At 42.8% G+C, this 19,608-nt stretch overlaps 1 protein-coding gene across 2 annotated transcripts in view; it reads left to right on the top strand.

Annotated features, from left to right (window-relative positions):
- The window catches only part of pacc1 (proton activated chloride channel 1), a 45,211-nt gene that overhangs the window by 749 nt on the left and 24,854 nt on the right, over positions 1-19,608 (top strand). The window contains exons 1-3 of one of the 2 annotated variants that reach the window (XM_048536463.1): positions 11,100-11,223; positions 13,272-13,368; positions 16,747-16,956. In XM_048536463.1, coding sequence (XP_048392420.1) covers positions 11,176-11,223; positions 13,272-13,368; positions 16,747-16,956 — 355 coding nt within the window. In that variant the 5' untranslated portion in view covers positions 11,100-11,175. Of the gene's footprint in view, positions 1-11,099; positions 11,224-13,271; positions 13,369-16,746; positions 16,957-19,608 lie in introns of those variants that run through there. The other variant, XM_048536464.1, reaches the window with a different exon arrangement.

The following is a 19,608-nucleotide window of genomic DNA, read 5'->3' as shown; positions in this document are numbered from 1 at the left end:
TCCAGCGTTTGACATGGTTTATCTGTTACCTTGTTACCCTTCCCAAATACATTACCTCACACTTTTCCAGGTTAAATTTCATTTATCAGTGTTCTGCTCAACTGACCAGTTTGTTGTGATCCTGCTGCAGTTTGAGGCTATCCTGTATTTACAGTCCTGAATATGTTCGTGCCATCTGCAGACTTCTTGATCAAATCCCCTACATTTAAATCCATATTATTAATGTATACCATAAATAGCAAGGGCCCCAGCACTGAGACTTACAGAACCCCACTGGAAACAGACTTCCAGTCAAAGAAATATCCCTCCACCATCACTCACTGCTGCCTGCCTCTCAATGAATTTTGAATCCAACATGTCACTTTGCCTTAGATTATATGGGTTCTTATTTTCTTGACTTGTTACTATAAGAAACTTTATCAAAATCCTTACCATGTAGATCACAATAATTGCATTACCATCATCAATATTCCTAGTTATTTGCTTGAAAAAATTGATCAAATTTGTCAAATATGACCTTCCTTTAAAAAATCCATACTGTCAATCTCTGATTAATCTGAGTCTGTCCAAGTAGATAGATTCTGTCCCTGGGCATTCTTTCTAATAACTTCCCTACCACTGAGGTTAGACTAACTGTCTTGCAATTTCCTGGTCTATCCCTTGTTCCCTTTTTTAAATAATGGATAATGTGAGTGCTGTTCTCTAATTCTTTGGCACCTTATCTGTGACCAGAGAGGTTTTGAAAATTAATGCGACGGCCCTTGATATCTCCTTCCTGGCTTCCCATATTGTCTTATTCCAGGCCTGCAGGCATATCTGTGGTAAACCTTGTTGTATCCCCTCTTTCTGTGTCTATATTAGTTTATTGTAATATTTCAGTCACCTACCTGTATCATCCTTCTCTATTTTGAAGACTGCAGTTAAAGTATTTACTGAGGACTCTGGTCACATTTTCTTGGTCCACGCATAGATTATCTCCATAGTCCCTAATGGGTCCTACTCTTTTCCTAGTTAATTTTGTGCTCTTTATTTGTTTAAAAATACATCCTTTATATTTTATTTTACCCACCAATGCCTTCTCATGCACTTTTTTTTAAACTTGCATAATTTCCCTTTTAAGTTCCCCTGTACTTCTCATACTCTTGTCCAGTCTCTGTCATTTTAAACTTTCTATCCGTGGTGGGCTTCTCTTCTTTTAAAAATTCGAACCTTTATCTCCCTTAACATCCAGAGTTCCTTTGTCTTTCTCCACCCTCTGTCGTTAAAGAAACATGTGTCCTCTTTTCTTTTACTGTTTCCTGTTTGAATGCATCTCACTGCTTTTACAATTTATTTGCAAGTAGCTGCTCCCAGTCCACTTGACCCAAATCATATCTTGTCTGAGTAAAATTAGCCTTTCTACAGGTTAGAACATATATTTTCGACCCATCTTTATTCTATTGGTAACCATCCTGAGTTATGCTGACCATCTCTAAAATGCTTGCCTATTGAGAGGTCTTCCATCTGCCTGGCATTATTTCTAAATATTGAGTCCAGAAATGCTCCTTCTCTTGTAGGACTTTCTCCTTACAATAAAAGGGCTCTCCTGGAAGCAATTTAAGAATTTTGCTCTCTTCCTACTTTGCACACTAAAATATTCCCAGTTATCATTTGGGTATTTAAAATTCCCAAATATTACTGCCTTATTCGTACACTGCTTAGAAATGTGTTTACATATTTGACCTCTATCTGTGTGTGACTTTCTGACAGCTTGTTTGCCCCCTTTGCGTTTTGTCACTTTTCCCAATATGCTCTTACTTTATGATCCTTCCCAGATATCATCCTGCTCCATTACTATAATTGATTCTTTGATTGATCAATATTGCAATTCTCCACTTCTATTCTCATCTGTATTTCATTTGAATACACTAAAACCAGAAATACTGAGTTGCCAATCAGCCCAACTTTCTGCCAAATCCTGATTATAGCTATGATATCATATTCCTATTTGGCTATCGGTATGCTCAGCTCGTCTGTCTTATTCCTCATTTTTTTGCATTAACATATATTCCATTTAGCCTTGATAAACTCACTTCATTGTTGTCTAGCCTGTATTTCCTCTGCCTTCCAGATTCGCTTGCTAACATTTTAACTTGTAGTTTCATCTCAGCTTTGCTTTGATCTAAACTACTTGTCAGGATCCCAGCTCTCTGCTGATCCAACTTAAATCCTCCAAACAGTGTCAGCGAACCTCCTTGCAAAGATATTGGTCAATTACTGTTCAGATTTAATCAATCCATCTTGTACAGATCCCTCCTTCTCAGGGATCCTGCACCATTTCTCCAGCCACACGTTCATTTGTTATCCTTCTCTTCCGACACAATATTGTGTGGTACTGGGAGTATTCCAGAGAATAGAATAGAATATCCTTTATTTTCACTTGCACACCAGTACAGAAGTACAGGAGTACAGTGAAAAATTTTTACAATGGCTGCCTTTTAATGGCACCATCTCTGTACAAGTACCTAGGTACAAATCTTAGAGTAATAAAATCTAATTTTGTTATACAAGAGGATTAAAAGGTAAGGATTTACATTACAGCCCAGTAAGAGTACCAAACAGCAGCAGCACAGCTTGCAGTGCCAGGCCCAAGCCTGACAACAGTCCCACATCACACCAGACTCCAGCCCACTCCTCCCTGGCACTCAGCAGCAACAAGGTAAATTGCGCTTTATTCAGATTCACTTTGCCTCACGCTCCTCCGGGACTCGGGATTCTCCATGCAGTGTTCCAGGACTTGCAGCCCACTCACTGTATTAGCTCATTCCTGACGCTGCTGCAGGACACACAGCGCATGCAGTGTTCCAGGGCTTGTAGCACACGAGCCATACTAGCTCATTCCCCACGTTGCTCCAGTGTATACAGCTCAAGCAGAGTTCTGGCTCGTTCCTCGGGCTCGCACTTCTGGATTTGCTGCTCCAAGGAATTGCTGGAATTGGTGCCTGCCAGTATTTGCCTCTGGTGCTGAGGGGAGATGAGGGGAAAGAAGAAGAAAAAAATAAAGAGCGAAGAGTAGGAAGAGAAAGTAACAGAACAGGCAGAGCCGAGGAACTCCAGCAGGAGGGTCTTACACTGCTGCCATCCTGGCTGTAATGATTTCTGCCTTTTCAATTTCCTAACTAATTCTGTAAAGTCTGTTTCTAGGACTGAATTTCTGTTTCTTCCTGTGTCATTACTCCCAACGTGGACGACATTTACCATCTCATCTGCCTGGCCACCTTTTCTGCTTGGCAGCCAGCCATTCCCTCTTTACCTGCATTTCCTGAAGCTGCAGGTGACCACTTCCCAAAAAGTACTATCCACAAACCTGTTGACTTCCTGAATGTACTGCAATGCCTCCAGCTGCGGCTCGTGCTCCAATTCCAGAGCTGAATGTACTGCAATGCCTCCAGCTACGGCTCGTGCTCCAATTCCAGAGCTGGATGTACTGCAATGCCTCCAGCTGCGGCTCGTGCTCCTATTCCAAAGCTGAATGAGGGGGGTGAATGGCTAGAATTTGTGTACGTATTAGAACTACTAACACTGATGGGAAGCAGGATGACATCAAATAGGTATAGTTTAAAGGGTGAGGAAGACATCAGGACCTCAAAGGTAGTAATCTCCAGATATGACCATGCACTGGTGAATATCAAAATATGAAGTGTTATGAATTTGATGGAGGAGTGCACAATGAATTTATTACTCCATGGGCCGTACCTAAAGCGTAAATGACTTATTTAATTAATGAAATTGCTAATTTGTTTTGCTTTATTACTGTAATACAAAACAAAAGAGACTTGCGCCAGGTTTATCCAATAAGCTCAAAAATTACTCGTTTGTGAGAAACAAACTTATGCTTTGAACATTTGGTAACCTGGTTATCAACTGCAAACAATGCAGAATTGAACTATATCACTCTTAATCCTAACATGCAAATGCATTCACACACAGACAGGATGAGACACACAACTCTGAACTGCAATCCTGTTGATCCTGTTGATTAAGAGTCCAAACTAAAAGAATAGAGTGAGGTGACTTTGTCACTCTTTGGTTTCTTGCCAACAAAATCGCGTTGCTGTCAGCTACAAGGTGCTGAAATATCATCAATTTGGGTAGCAGATCAGTTAGATGAAGGTCTCACAACTCAGTCAACACTTCAGTTTTCAGTGTTGATGAGGAGATCGGAGATATTGACTCTTGGAGATTTTTCAGATTTCCAGAAAACCCTTCACTGAGGTAGATCTTCGATCAGTTTTCTTTAAGGGCTATGTTGTTGTTTAAAGAAAGGGAGAGATAGATAGTGATCAGAGATAATGGGAACTGCACATGCTGGAGAATCCAAGATAACAAAGTATGGGGCTGGATGAACACAGCAGGCCCAGCAGCATCTTAGGAGCCCCTAAGATGCTGCTTGGCCTGCTGTGTCCATCCAGCCCCACACTTTGTTTTTTGAGGGATAGATAGTATTGCTTCATTGCAAGCCTTTTGACAAATGAGCATTCATTAAGTCTGAGGCAGGACAGAAATCAAAAGTCCAGACATTGTTGCCAAGAAAACTTCAGCACCAGGCCCCCTTCCAAAGCTCCTTCTGTTTCTCTGGCAATTAAGGTAATAAAACAAGCTGTTATCTCTAATAAAAACCAAAAGAACTGCAGTTGCTGTAAATCAAGAACAAAGTTGCTGGAAAAACTCAGCAGGTCTGGCAGCATCTGTGAAGGAGAAAACAGAGTTGATGTTTCAGGACCGGTGACCTTACCTCAGAACTGTTCCTCTGTTTTCTCCTTCACAGATGCTGCCAGAACTGCTGAGCTTTTTCAGCAACTTGGTTTTAGTAACCTCTTATCTCTCTTTTAAAAGCTTTTCTCCCCAAATCGCCGGGCTTTTTGTAAACAGAAGACAATCCCCAGTTGTTTTTTGACTTCTCAGTTTAAAATGTCACATGTTTAGTATGGACCCAATGGGCTAAAGGGCTTTTTCCCATGCTGTTAAAAACTCTGACTCTATACCTGTGAGGTGTTACATTGTGGTTGCACTTCAACAGTGTGGGTTAAAATGTTACATTAACTATTATCTAGATTTAATATTTAGAGAGAATCTGCAGAAGACCAGGGAATATGAACCTTCTACTTGTCTTAGGTTTGGGAAAGACAATACATTACAGCACAGTCCTCCTCCTGGACACCACCCCCAGGCCTCCTACCCTCCCTCGACCTCTTCATCTCCAACTGCCGTCGAGACATTAACCGCCTCAACCTCTCCAACCCTCTTACCCACTCCAATCTCTCCCCCGCAGAACGGGCAGCCCTCCGCTCCAACCCCAACCTCATTATCAAACCCGCAGACAAGGGTGGCGCAGTGGTAGTATGGCGCACTGACCTCTACATCGCCGAGGCCAGACGCCAACTCTCCGACACCACCTCCTACCGCCCCCTCGATCATGACCCCACATCCGAGCACCAAACCATCATCTCCAACACCATTCACGACCTCATCACCTCAGGGGACCTCCCACCCACAGCCTCCAACCTCATTGTTCCCCAACCCCGCACGGCCGGTTTCTATCTCCTTCCCAAAATCCACAAACCTGCCTGCCCTGGTCGACCTATCGTCTCAGCCTGCTCCTGCCCCACCGAACTCATCTCCACCTATCTGGACTCCATTTTCTCCCCTTTGGTCCAGGAACTCCCCACCTAAGTCCGTGACACCACCCACGCCCTCCACCTCCTCCAAGACTTCCAATTCCCTGGCCCCCAACACCTCATATTCACCATGGACGTCCAGTCCCTGTACACCTGCATTCCGCATGGAGATGGCCTCAAGGCCCTCCACTTCTTCCTGTCCCGCAGGCCCGACCAGTCCCCCTCCACCGACACTCTCATCCGCCTAGCTGAACTCGTCCTCACACTCAACAACTTCTCTTTTGACTCCTCCCACTTCCTACAGACTAAGGGGATGGCCATGGGCACCCGCATGGGCCCCAGCTACGCCTTCCTCTTTGTAGGTTACGTGGAACAGTCCCTCTTCCGCACCTACACAGGCCCCAAACCCCACCTCTTCCTCCGGTACATTGATGACTGTATCGGCGCCGCCTCTTGCTCCCCAGAGGAGCTCGAACAGTTCATCCACTTCACCAACACCTTCCACCCCAACCTTCAGTTCACCTGGGCCATCTCCAGCACATCCCTCACCTTCCTGGAACTCTCAGTCTCCATCTCAGGCAACCAACTTGTAACTGATGTCCATTTCAAGTTCACCGACTCCCACAGCTACCTAGAATACACCTCCTCCCACCCACCCTCCTGCAAAAATTCCATCCCCTATTCCGAATTCCTCTGCCTCCGCCGCATCTGCTCCCACGATAAGACATTCCACTCCCGCACATCCCAGATGTCCAAGTTCTTCAAGGACCACAACTTTCCCCCCACAGTGATCGAGAACGCCCTTGACTGCGTCTCCCGTATTTCCCGCAACACATCCCTCACACCCCGCCCCCGCCACAACCACCCTAAGAGGATCCCCCTCGTTCTCACACACCACCCTATCAACCTCCGGATACAACGCATCATCCTCCGACACTTCCGCCATTTACTATCCGACCCCACCACCCAAGACATTTTTCCATCCCCACCCCTGTCTGCTTTCCGGAGAGACCACTCTCTCCGTGACTCCCTTGTTCGTCCCACACTGCCCTCCAACCCCACCACACCCGGCACCTTCCCCTGCAACCGCAGGAAATGCTACACTTGCCCCCACACCTCCTCCCTCACCCCTATCCCAGGCCCCAAGATGACATTCCACATTAAGCAGAGGTTCACCTGCACATCTGCCAATGTGGTATACTGCATCCACTGTACCCGGTGCGGCTACCTCTACATTGGGGAAACCAAGCGGAGGCTTGGGGACCGCTTTGCAGAACACCTCCGCTTAGTTCGCAACAAACAACTGCACCTCCCAGTCGCAAACCATTTCCACTCCCCCTCCCATTCTCTAGATGACATGTCCATCATGGGCCTCCTGCACTGCCACAATGATGCCACCCGAAGGTTGCAGGAACAGCAACTCATATTCCGCCTGGGAACCCTGCAGCCATATGGTATCAATGTGGACTTCACCAGTTTCAAAATCTCCCCTTCCCCTACTGCATCCCTAAACCAGCCCAGTTCGTCCCCTCCCCCCACTGCACCACACAACCAGCCCAGCTCTTCCCCCCCACCCACTGCATCCCAAAACCAGTCCAACCTGTCTCTGCCTCCCTAACCGGTTCTTCCTCTCACCCATCCCTTCCTCCCACCCCAAGCCGCACCCCCATCTACCTACTAACCTCATCCCACCTCCTTGACCTGTCCATCTTCCCTGGACTGACCTATCCCCTCCCTACCTCCCCACCTATACTCTCTCCACCTATCTTCTTTATTCTCCATCTTCGGTCCGCCTCCCCCTCTCTCCCTATTTATTCCAGTTCCCTCTCCCCATCCCCCTCTCTGATGAAGGGTCTAGGCCCGAAACGTCAGCTTTTGTGCTCCTGAGATGCTGCTTGGCCTGCTGTGTTCATCCAGCCTCATTTTATTATCTTGGAATTCTCCAGCATCTGCAGTTCCCATTATCTCTGACATTACAGCACAGTATGTGATTTTTTAAATAAACCTAGTGGAGTATAAGCTGGTGTTGTGTGACTTCCAACTTTACACATCCCAGTCCAATACCAGCATCTGCACATCTTCATACTCCTGTATTCAAACCTTCTTGCAATAAAGGCTGATTTTCCATTAGCCATCCTGCTTGCTGTATCTGCATATTAGCCTTTGGTAAACTTTCCAACCTCTTACCATTTAAGAAACACTCTGCACATCTGTTCCTCCTACCAGATTGGATAATCTCACATTTTTCCACATTATATTCCATTTACCATGTTCTTTCCTATTTGCTACACATAACCAAATCCTCCTGAAGCCACTTTACATCTACCTCAAAATACACTTCAACACTTAGTGATTTTGAAATTTGTGGATAATGAGCTGAGAAATATCACAAACAGCTGGGGTTCAAGTACTGCCCGCAATATCTTTAAAACAAACCTCCAAGTTAGTCAAGAAATTTCCCATTCACTAATCCATGCTAACTACGCCAAGACAGATCATTATTATCCAAACGTTTATCATATCCTCTATTATAGATTCTAGCATTTTCACCACACCTGATGCAAGGCTAACAGGTCTACAATTCCGTGGTTTCTCTCTTGCTTCCTAGCAAAATGGGGTTATCATGTCTGGTGACACCTCAAGGAGATGGAGGTTACTGTACTTCCCTGTGCAGAAGTAAATAGCATACATGGAGACATTATTAATGTCACCTGCTCCAATCTGAAGGGATCAAACAGAAGAACATTTACAGCTATGGCTGTGACATGTGGAAGATTGCAATGAGAAAATCATTAGTGAGGTGGCAATGTCTGACCCAACATTCCTTGCTGAGCTGTAGCACTTTTCCTTGAAGATCCTGAGTGATCTGGTCTTCTGCTGAGAGCCCTTCTCGCCCTCCTTCACCTCTCTCCCAGCAAGACCTGCTATCTGAGATAACAAGGTGTAGAGCTGGATGAACACAGCAGGCCAAGCAATATCAGAGGAGCAGGAAAGCTGACATTTCGGGTCTAGGCCCTTCTTCAGACCTGCTACTTGTTGTCTGTGCTTATTCTCCTGTCATGCTGAATTCCAATGGGAATGCATACAACTGCGCCCCTGAACAGGAGTTAGATGTTTGGACAGAATTCTTGAATTCAAAGGCCTTTGGCAGCTGTTACAGCATTCCCTACAGACTTTGACCATAATGGATAACTGGAGAAACCATTAAACACGACTACAATTGCTGTAACAGTGAGTAATGATTTATCTGAAATTAACTTGTAAGTATTGAGGATCTAATTAAAAACCATCAATGTATTTAACTCTTGGGATTGCGCCATTTCGATCCATTGATCTTCATATTCTGCATATTCTTAGCAGACATCCCGTGGCCTAATTTCATATGCTCACCTTTGGCCTAGATATCTTTATTTAACAAAAAAATTACCTATTTTCGGTGTAAAATTAACACTGAGCTACAAAGCTGTAAGTTTTACTGCCCTTTGTATGTAGAAGAGCTTCCTAAGATCTCTGCTGAATGGCCTGGGCCTAATTTGCTAATGATAGACTAGCCTAGAATCCCCAAACTGCCGATGCTGGAGAATCTGAGACAACACGATGTGAAGCTGGATGAACACAGCAGGCCAAGCAGCATCAGAATGTACAAGAGGGTTGCAATGGGACAGGGATGAACTGAGGTTTTCCTGGAGGGAGGTGAGTAACTCCTTTAAGGTGGGCATCCTTAGAAGAGGTTTCGCAGTGGGGTTGAAATTGTTACAGAGATAGTAGGAACTGCCGATGCTGGAGAATCTGAGACAACATGGTGTGAAGCTGGATGAACCTCCCTCCAGAAAAACCTCAGTTCATCCCTTTCCCATTGCAACCCTCTTGTACATGACCTGCTGTGTTCATCCAGCTTCATACCGAGTTATCTCAGATTCTCCAGCATTGGCAGTTCCTACTATCTCTGTAACAGCTTATCTATCCTGTCTTTTCCATTTAATATACCTAAGGCTTTGATCAGATCACCCCTTAACCTTCTAATTCGAGAGAAATCAGGCCTAATTTGAATAATCTCTCCTCATAACTCCTGAAGTTCAGGTATCATTCTTGTAAACTATATTGTACTCCCTGAAAGGATAATACATCCATTCTAAGGTGTGGTACCCAGATCTCCTCACCGTACTCCAACTGGGGTCTAACTAGTATAACTTCTGTATATTTTACTCCAGTCCTTTAGGTATAAACGGCAGCCTTGCTTGATTTTTTTTGCACTTGTTTGTGGCATTTAAAAGATTGATGCACTTGAAAGCCCAAGTCTCTTTGGACATCCGCTATTTCTATCTAGAAAATATTTTTCAGTTTCAGAGACAAACTCAGATTTGATTACATTGAAATCCATCTTCCAGAGTTTTGCCCATTCACCTAGTTTAGCAATATTCCTTTGTTATTTTATGCTATCGTCTACACTGTACAATGTTGCCTAAAATTATTAATGTGTAAGTAATTGAAGTCCTAACACAATAATTTCTAATTGTTTACCTTATGAGCTCTCCTCAATTAAAAAAAAATTACTCGGTCAACTATCAACTTTCTCTTTTATAATGATTTAATTTGATCATTTGTTTACAAAACAACAAATAATATCTGAAATGACAAGGTATAAAGCTGGATGAACACAGCAGGCCAAGCAGCATCAGAGGAGCAGGAACACTGACATTTCGTTCTGGACCCTTAATTTTCCTGAAGAACGGTCCAGACCCGAAATGTCAGCTTTTGTGCTCCTGAGATGCTGCTTGGCCTGCTGTGTTCACTCAGCTCTACACTTTGTTATCTCGGATTCTCCAGCATCGGCAGTTCACACTATCTCTGAATAATATCTAAAGCTTTTCTGTTTAAAAGTAGATGTAGCTAAATTTATAACGTACTTTATAATTAGATATATTGATTTATTGATACCTGTGCTAATAGTGCAGTGTAGGCAAGAGTAAATAGTTGCAAATCCAACAGTCAGAGTGAAAAAAAATGTGGAAAAGAGGGAGGTGGTCTTCTCTTCTGATTTAGGCTAGATTTCAACTGTCTATGATTGGGGATTTTCGGTTTACAGCATCAGGAAATCGGTGAGTATTGACATCTTATCTCCTCAGTCCACCTTTAGTGAATTTCCTTCTGGAGGTTTTGGTCACTGAGTGAGCTTTGGGCGTGTTCTGGTGAGTGTTGCACTCCCCGGGATTAGACACCTGGTGAGTGTTAGGTTTGCCCCTGGTGTGGTCATTGGATGAATGTTGGGCAGGGGGTGAGAGCTGGACTCCCCCTGTGTTGGTCATTGGGTAAGTGTTGGGTTCCCCCAAGCTTGATGGTGAGTTAGGGGCGGGGGGACTGGGAAACCGAGCTCCACCCCAGGTGCTTGGTGGTTGGTACAGATCTCTCTGAGTCACGGCAGGATCAGCATTGCACTGGGCTCCGAGGAGCTGGATGAGTGCTGCTATAGCGTGTTCGAGACCGTGTCGCTGTCACATTGAGCCGGCTAATCGTTTCGATGGCTGCGGCGGTGATGAGGAGGGAAGGTGTCGGCTCGTACCGGGAGGTAAGTGCACGAAAGGGTTGGTGTCGCTCGAGCTGTTTTATTGAAAGCGGCGTCTGCAAACAAGAGCCTTCAGCTTTCATCGAGTTGAAAATAGTTACCTAAAGTCTGCAGTTGATCGGAAATAATAGTTGAAGTACTCTTGGGTTTATTGGTCGCGTGAATTACATAGGTTTTTCTGCGCTAACAATTAAAATAGTTGCTGGTTTAGTGGTGTGTTGGGGCAGTTGCTTACGGTGCGGTAACATGAGCAACCCCAGGAGCTTGTTGTTCAGGCTGCACTGATGCTCCGCTGTGGGACCACAACAGGCCCCCCAGGGAGACGGCGCCTGGGTAGTTAGACAAGGCCAAAGATACTCCTCCGCCTTACCAAAGAGCTGACGAGGGCTGATGCTTTAAAATCAGGAACTTAAGGGTCATGAAAGAAGGATGGGACCTAACAAGTCCGTCACCCTCTGTCAAGAGATAAGTTGCATTCACTTCGGAGTTGTGAGGATGATGCGATTGTCCCTCAGTCTCCTTCTCGTTATTAGGAGCCCCATAGTGTATAGCCAGCTGTGCGTCTGCTCCACCTTCCGTCAACCACAGGCAAATCGGCTTCGTCTTGAACTCTCACAGTATCCGTGCGCTTTTAGTGTAATAGTAAATCCGACCAATTCTATTTACACGTTCTTGTTCTCCGTGTCTGTCCTAAATTCAGGATTCTGAAGTGCTCCTTCTTTTGTTAACTTGGCCTACTTGACGTTTCCGATCATATTGAGACGCTGATATTTCATCTCTAAAGCTCCTGAAACTGCAGATAGTCAACTGTCTTTCCATTTATCATGTTTGCAACATAGACCACAACCTCTGACTGTACCTTTTTCCCCTTGTAAAACGCTCTGCACCTGTTCAAGAAGACACAAAATCAGTGAGAAATACGGCGACTTGAAAGTAGAGTATGTTTTAAAGAGCTATTTGAATGCCCTTTCATATAGTTATTAGTCATTTTTGAAGTTATATCGTATGACTAACAAAGGACTCCGCCCCCCCCGACACTTTTCATTTCATACATCTGCCTCAGCACCTCTTAAAAACGAAATTCAAAACACCTTGGGGATAAATAGGAAATCCTGTAAACAGAAGTGGCTTCAAAACAGACTTGGTTGATCAGTTTGTGATTGTGTTCTTGCTGGATGACTCAGAAGGTGGTGGTTGTATTAACTTGCACTCAAAGCACCAGGTTTGTTAACACCCTACAAAAAAAGTCATGCAAAGCTTTACAAGTCATGAGTTTAGTGTCAGTTGAGGAGTATTGATGGACATGTACAGCGGGTTGTCAGTAAGAGAAGATAAAGGGATAAGTGAAGATATTAACTGTGTATGAATTGGATTTTACCCATTTCTTGTCCTGATCTCCAGTGCTTCAAACAGATGTGTATTTGCTGCTGTTTGTCTTTCTGCTTGCAATGCAGATTAGATATTTTCAATTAACCTATTCAGGCATGTTATGACAAACCTCTAGAGCAGATGGGTATTCAACCTAGGCCCAAAATTGCTGGAAATGGTCAGCAGCATCTGTGGAGAGGAATCAAGAGTTAATGTTTTGGGATCCTCAGAACTAGTCGCTGGATCCAAGACATTAACTCTGATTTCTCTCCATGGATACTGGCAGACCTGTTGAGATTTCCAGTAATTTCTGGTTTTGTTTCTGATATCCAGCATCTGAAACTCTTCCAGTTTTTATTTAACCTAGGCCTTCTGGCTCAGAGGTAGGGACACTATCATTGCTACATCAGCCCTCCTGCCATGTAACATAATCTTTGCAAAAAAATTCTAAACTCCCCATATCCTGAACTGTAATGAAACTGTGTCTATTCCTGTGCTGGACAACTAATTTCGAAATGAGCTAACATTAGTTGATTTTTAAGAGGCACTTTCTCTGTGACCTAGATGCTCTGCTGAAGCATCCACTTCTTTGCAGGTCTTGAGTTCTACTTGCTGGCTTGCCCAACCAAAAAAAACAATTTTTGAAAACTATTTATTAAAAACCTTTACATTTTTTTCTGCAGCTTTCAGATGTTGGAACAGAGGAAAGCAATTACTATTCTGACCTCAGGAATGAGACTGACGCTGAGCAAGATGATTTAAATGGAACAGTAATACAAGGTATAAACAAGTATTGCCTCTCTTTTCTATCTGTCCCTGTAGAAAGGCAGGGGGCTGAGGTCTACAGGCCATCCGTGGTAGAAGAGCAAACAACCTTGTAGGGCAGTGTCTTATTGCCAGCCTGCTAACACTCTCTGCAATAATTGTATGGGTAATGAGTGAGACATCTGGTGGACTAACTGTGTTGGCCCAACTGAGAACCTTAAGTGAGTAATTAATGTCCAATGAAGGGCCTCATCCCAGTGCCATTCTGATTTAAACGGCAGTGGGAGTGAACAGTGCCAACATGTAGCCTGGCAGTTTTAGCCCTGCTGGCTGTTGATTAGTGAAAGAGCATATACCTTCTTCTCTGCTCCCTGTGCTTATTGGAGGCCTGCACCACAGTTTGAACTCTTCTGGTTCCATTGCCGGCACCACCAACATGCCTCCCACCACCCTTAATGGCCCTACAAATCTAGCCCTGGTGGGATCCTGGTCTGAACTGGATCTGGGGACATCAAAAGCCCTTCTTCTGTTTGGACCTTCTGCAGTTTCAGCAGTGGTCACTGATCCTGGAAGCACAGAACCTCTGACTTCCAGTTAGGTCTTGCTACTGGGGATGGACAAATCCCATTTTATACTAATTAAAGGGCTGCTGGCAGAAATTAAAGTGATGTACAATGGCTGAGTGGAGATATGCTCATCTCCAGAATTTACAGGGGGGTGCAGGAGCCCTTCCTCAGCATATAATCCAGCTAATTTGTATTGTTCCAGAGTTTGTGTGATTTGGAATAGGATAATTTTTAAACTAGTTTTGTGCTTATTTTAATTTGTCTACCTTGAACCAGCTCCTTGAATTTACATAACTAAAGATGACACACTTAATGTTTGGTCACAGCAGCTGTTTTTGTTTGAGTAAATGTTGAAAGCCAACTGCAGCAACTAGTTCGAAAATTCTAATTAAAATAACGCCTATGTAACTGCAGAATTGTTTGTGGCTTTTGTTATTTAAAGAAACAATCAGCAAAATTGTTTGGATAAATCATGTCTGCATTTGACTGCTCTGACGTTACTTTCTGCCTTGAGTTTTAAATTAAATTGAGATTCATTGCCATATGTGTATAAAAATATAGTAAACGGTGTCTTCTCGTGTGTTCTACACAAAGTGTTGCCACACTCCAATGAAACATTGAATATAATGCAAGAGTTCATCTTGTTCTCTTCTTCTTGTTCCTTCTCTGCTGCTCCTCAAGTTGTTAACTGTTGACATTTTTTTCGCTTTCATTTTAAATCTCTGCAATGGTGAGATTGTAATCACGTTGTATAGTAATATTACTCAGAACTGTTTGAAAGACAAGACTTGATTGATTTTCGTCAATAGAATTTTTAAAAGGAATTTGGGCTTATGCTTTCAGTGCCGACTTTATTTTTATTTTGACTTTTTTTGTACTATTTGGATAAACATTTAATTTATGCACTCTAAATTAAATGATACTTTGGGAGAATTTGTAACCTTGTACTTTGTTACTGCAATGTGAAAACATTTTACTTATCAAACTAAAAACAAGATTTCAGCAGTTGAACGTGAATTTATAAACAAAGCTTGCATGAAGGAAAATAAGTTATATTGAAAAAGTAATTCATTGCCATAAACTGTCCCATCTTATACTGTATTGTCTTTCTCTTCTGACTTTTTCCTCTCCTTTAAACACCTTTCCCTTGACCACCTAGTCTTCCCATCTCCCCTTCAAAGACTTTGTTGTTCATAGTTTTCCAAAGTGTCCATATAACTTGCTGCACCAAATATCTTTCTTTCCTTACCTTAACCTTGATATTGAATGGTTGTTGATCCTTGATGAATTAAATCTGCCTCCATCCCCACCTCAACCCCTCTAATTACCATTTACCCCCATCTCTAATTTCTCTGCATTCCAGATGTTTACTGATCATCTTCCATTTATGACTTCAGTTTGCAATCACTTTCTCAACCTCACTGTCTCTGATGCCTCTTTCACTGATGAGGTTATCGTCATTTAACATCTTCATAAGCCTGTATGCCTGCAGCTCCCTTAACCACACCCTTTCTAATATCCTGTCTTAAGGATATAAATGGACCCAATTCATGAACTGGCTATTTGGAATGAAACAACCATGATTCTCTTTCTCCTTCTCTTGTCCTGCCTGTTTCAATACTTTCTTCTTCACAGCAGCAAACAACCCCTCGGCAATATATTTCTAACCTCAGCTGAATGAGCATTCTCTTCACAATCCCCCAAGCTTACAACATACACAGTACACAAGTCACTCAAATTTCCACTGCCGCATTCTATTGCAGTCTTATTTCACACCCCTTTCTTACCTATCTTCATCCAACTGCATAGAACTCTTTATCTCCCAATGCACTGAATTCAAATCATTGTTCTCATCCACAAATACCTCCACAATATTGATATTTTGGGTTCTGTTTGTTAGCTGTATATATTACAGAATGCTGGTTATTCTTCTGACATACAACTCAGGAAGGACATACTGGCCCTGGAGCGTGTCCAGCGGAGATTCACATGGATGATCCCTGGAATGGTAGATTTAACGTATGATGAACGGCTCAGGATCCTGGGATTGTACTCATTAGAGTTTAGAAGGTTGAGGGGAGATCTAATAGAAACTTACAAGATAATGTATGGCTTAGAAGGGGTGGACATGAGGAAGTTGTTTCCCTTAGGTAGGGAGATTAGGACCTGTGGGCACAGCCTTAAAATTAGAGGGGGTAAATTTAAAACTGAAATGAGACGACATTTCTTCAGCCAGAGAGTGGTGGGCTTGTGGAATTCATTGCCACAGAGTGCAGCGGAGGTCGGGACGTTGGATGCCTTCAAGGCAGAGATCGACACATTCTTGATCTCACAAGGAATCAAGGGCTACGGGGAGAGTGCAGGGAAGTGGAGTTGAAATACCCATCAGTCATGATTTAAATGGCAGAGTGGACTTGATGGGCCGAATGGCCTTATTTCCACTCCTATGTCTTATGGTCTTTTAATTCTTCGCCCCCACCGCTCCACTCCTCTGGCTCTGAAATAATCCCTAAAACACCACTACAATGCTACTACCTTAACTACAATAAAGAAAGTGGTAATCAGTTGCATATCCACTCTACAGTGCTGCAGATGAAAGTCTTGGCTAAGAGAAAGTTAAACTCCTTAGTAATCAGCTGCCAGGACCCTGAGTCACTAATGACTGCAAACTGAACCACTGTAATATATACATCATATAAACCACAATGAGATACGATTGATTCATAACTTTGTAACTGATAAGTTTGACCAGTATAAAGATCTTGTTACACAGTTTTTTATCAAGGGAAGGAATTTATGGTTAAATGAATGCTTTTCCCTGTTCTAGATGATGAACCTGGCTCCACAAGTCCTTCCTCCATCTTCGGTAAAGCCTGTCTGAAGAACACTTTTTCTGTGGTTCTTATCCTTATCTACCTGCTCTTGATGTCTGTGGCAGTATTCCTGGCCTATCAGACCATTACAGACTTCAGGAAGAAGCTGAAACATCCTGTTATGTCAGTGTCCTTCCAGGAAGTCCTAAAATATGATGCTCCTGGTGAGAATACATTTTATTTTCTCATGAACTTGCTGACATAAAGTCATTCAAAAACAAAAGTGCTACAGATTCTGGAAACATGGAATGCAAATGTTAAGGCAGCATCTGTGGATGGAGACTGTGTTAATGACCTCTTGTCAAAAATGGAATTCATCAGATAAGAAGAGTGTGGTTCTTTCATTGAAACTGAGTGAATTGCTAAATTCTCAATGACACCATTGAGGCCCAAATAGATGGTGTTCTCTTGAGATTCCCTTTAGGCCCAGCTGTCAATAATTTCTTCATTGGTTACCATGACAAACTCATCACTTGTGAAATGACCACAAACCTTCCACCTTTGCATATTTTCAATATGTATATGATGCATTTACAGTATTTGCATCCACAGCTGCATCAAAGAATTTCTTTACACAGCTTAATAAATTATGTAAAAACAAAAAGAACTGCAGGTGCTGAAAATCAGAAACCAAAACAGAAATTGCTGGAAAAATTCAGCAGGGTCTGGCAGCATCTATGGAGAGAAAACAGAGTCAATGTTTCAGGTGTAGTAACACTACTTCAGTCTGAAGTTCTGAAGAAGGGTCACTGGCCCCAAAACATTAACTCCACCTTCTCTCCACAGATGCTGTGAGACCTGCTGAGTTTTTCCAGCGATTATGCTTTGGTTAATAAATTGTTATACATTCAAATTTACCTTTTGAGTGGAGCGATCAAAAAAACTCCCTTTCCTCCATGTACAGGTCAAAATGATATCTCAACAATTATACACTGACCACTAAATGTAGATCTTCTGTATATGTATTGGGATTCCTACATTCCAATCCTACGAGAACAGTTTTAATGGTAACCTTATTAATAGAGCCTAACCATCTGCTCACTGTATAAGCTGACGCTAAGCTAGGGCATATCAAAACTATTCTGCATGATATCAGATACACTGGACACACCATTTCTCAACTTGTGAAAGGGCCTACTTTTGGCACTGGGTAGTATACAATGTGTCTCATTACCCTGGAAGGGGAAAGTGTCTCTAAAGTTTGAACAACAAGTGATTCTGGCTGTCTCCTGCTCTTACCATGCAGCAAATACACAAGTGGTTTTCTCCACTAATAGGATACTACTGTTAAGCCAAAATGATATTTTGCCTACCAGTTGATTAATTTATGTGATGTAAAACATCTAGCGTGAAAGTAGTGCCAGGCGTCCATCCCAATGATTGGCAGCCCACATCAAACAGCACATCCCTTTAACTATTTGCAGTGCATAGATGCTGATTGTACTCAGTCAGCCTGTGCCTGCAAGCATCACAAAATTATATTCATCATTAGATGAGGTTCTGACATTGGAAATCAATTATTAAATAATCCAAATTATGCTGAGAGTTGCACAGGAAGGCAATTTGAGACCATCAGCCCAACTCAGAATGTGTATTTATGTGTACTAGAAGCTATATATTAATAAACAGGACCCTGTTTTCTGCAGGCAAAAATATTTTGTAGAGATATTGCACATTTTTCATTTTAAAGGAAGAGTGGCAGAAACTTCCAAACCCTGCATTCACACAGCAATACCCTGATCAATCAAAATTTACCTGCCTGGTCTATGAACTGAAAATTGCCTCCTAACTGTTCATGATTGCCCAACCAATCAAAACACGCAGACTGATAAAATTGGATCTCTTTTCTTGAGTCTGTTTCATGTTTCAGTTCCCTGATGAGTACATGTTGAAAACCTTTGGCTCTTAATCCACAATTAGCAATGTTTACATTTTGTGTGATCATATAGAATGTTTTCAGCAAGTGAAAAATTTGTGATAGGATGGAAAGGGGACAAGACCAAAAGGAATAGTAATGGGACATGCAAAGTAATAAAAGCTGCTTCTCGGGGAGGTGTGAGTGGCAGTATCACGAACAACCACCTTTTGAAGACAAAAATGAAAAAAAGCGTAAAATTGAAATGCGTAATGAAAAGGGAAACAAGCTGGGGAGAGATTGCGGTCTAATATTATTGACTCCTGAATCCAGAAGGTTGTAAGCTAGCTAATTGAAGGTTAGGTATTGTTTTTCGAACTTGGATGGAGCTTCATTGAACACTAGGAACATGTGTGTCGAGAAATTTGCATGCGAGCAAAGTCGGGGATTAAAATAGTGAACAGAAGCTTGGGCTCACTCTGCATTTGGTCTTCGTAGCAAACAGTAGACTGAATTACGACCAGCAAATACGGTATTTTAAATTACCACAAGTACGCAAAAAATGTAGTTTTTGGTCAAATAAGTGTTCCAGGCTTGGGATGATGAGGAGAGTGGAGGTAAATTGAAAGATGATGGATGTCCTACATTGGTATGTGAAGCTGCTGTGGGCAGGGAGAGTGTGTGGGGGGTGAATACAGAATGAATCAGAGTATCACAGTGAACAGTCCCTGAAGAATGTTGACTAGGCAGTGAAAGATATGTTTGGCAGTGGCATCAAAATAGTGATGCATGATCTGTTGAATGTGGACTAGGGATGTGGAACGTGAAACCTGATCATGGTTCACGATGGGTGAGTGCAGAAATGGGACCAACATGGTCGAGAGACCTATTATCCACACTGAGGGCAGCAAAGCAGTTTCTTGGTTGAAGAAAAGTGGAGACATGTCAGAAGAACGGATGT

The sequence above is a fragment of the Stegostoma tigrinum genome, chromosome 9 (assembly GCF_030684315.1).
Source record: "Stegostoma tigrinum isolate sSteTig4 chromosome 9, sSteTig4.hap1, whole genome shotgun sequence".
Lineage (NCBI taxonomy): Eukaryota > Metazoa > Chordata > Chondrichthyes > Orectolobiformes > Stegostomatidae > Stegostoma > Stegostoma tigrinum.
The sequence above is the reverse complement of the archived record's forward strand: the minus strand, read 5'-3'. Positions and strand labels throughout refer to the sequence as shown.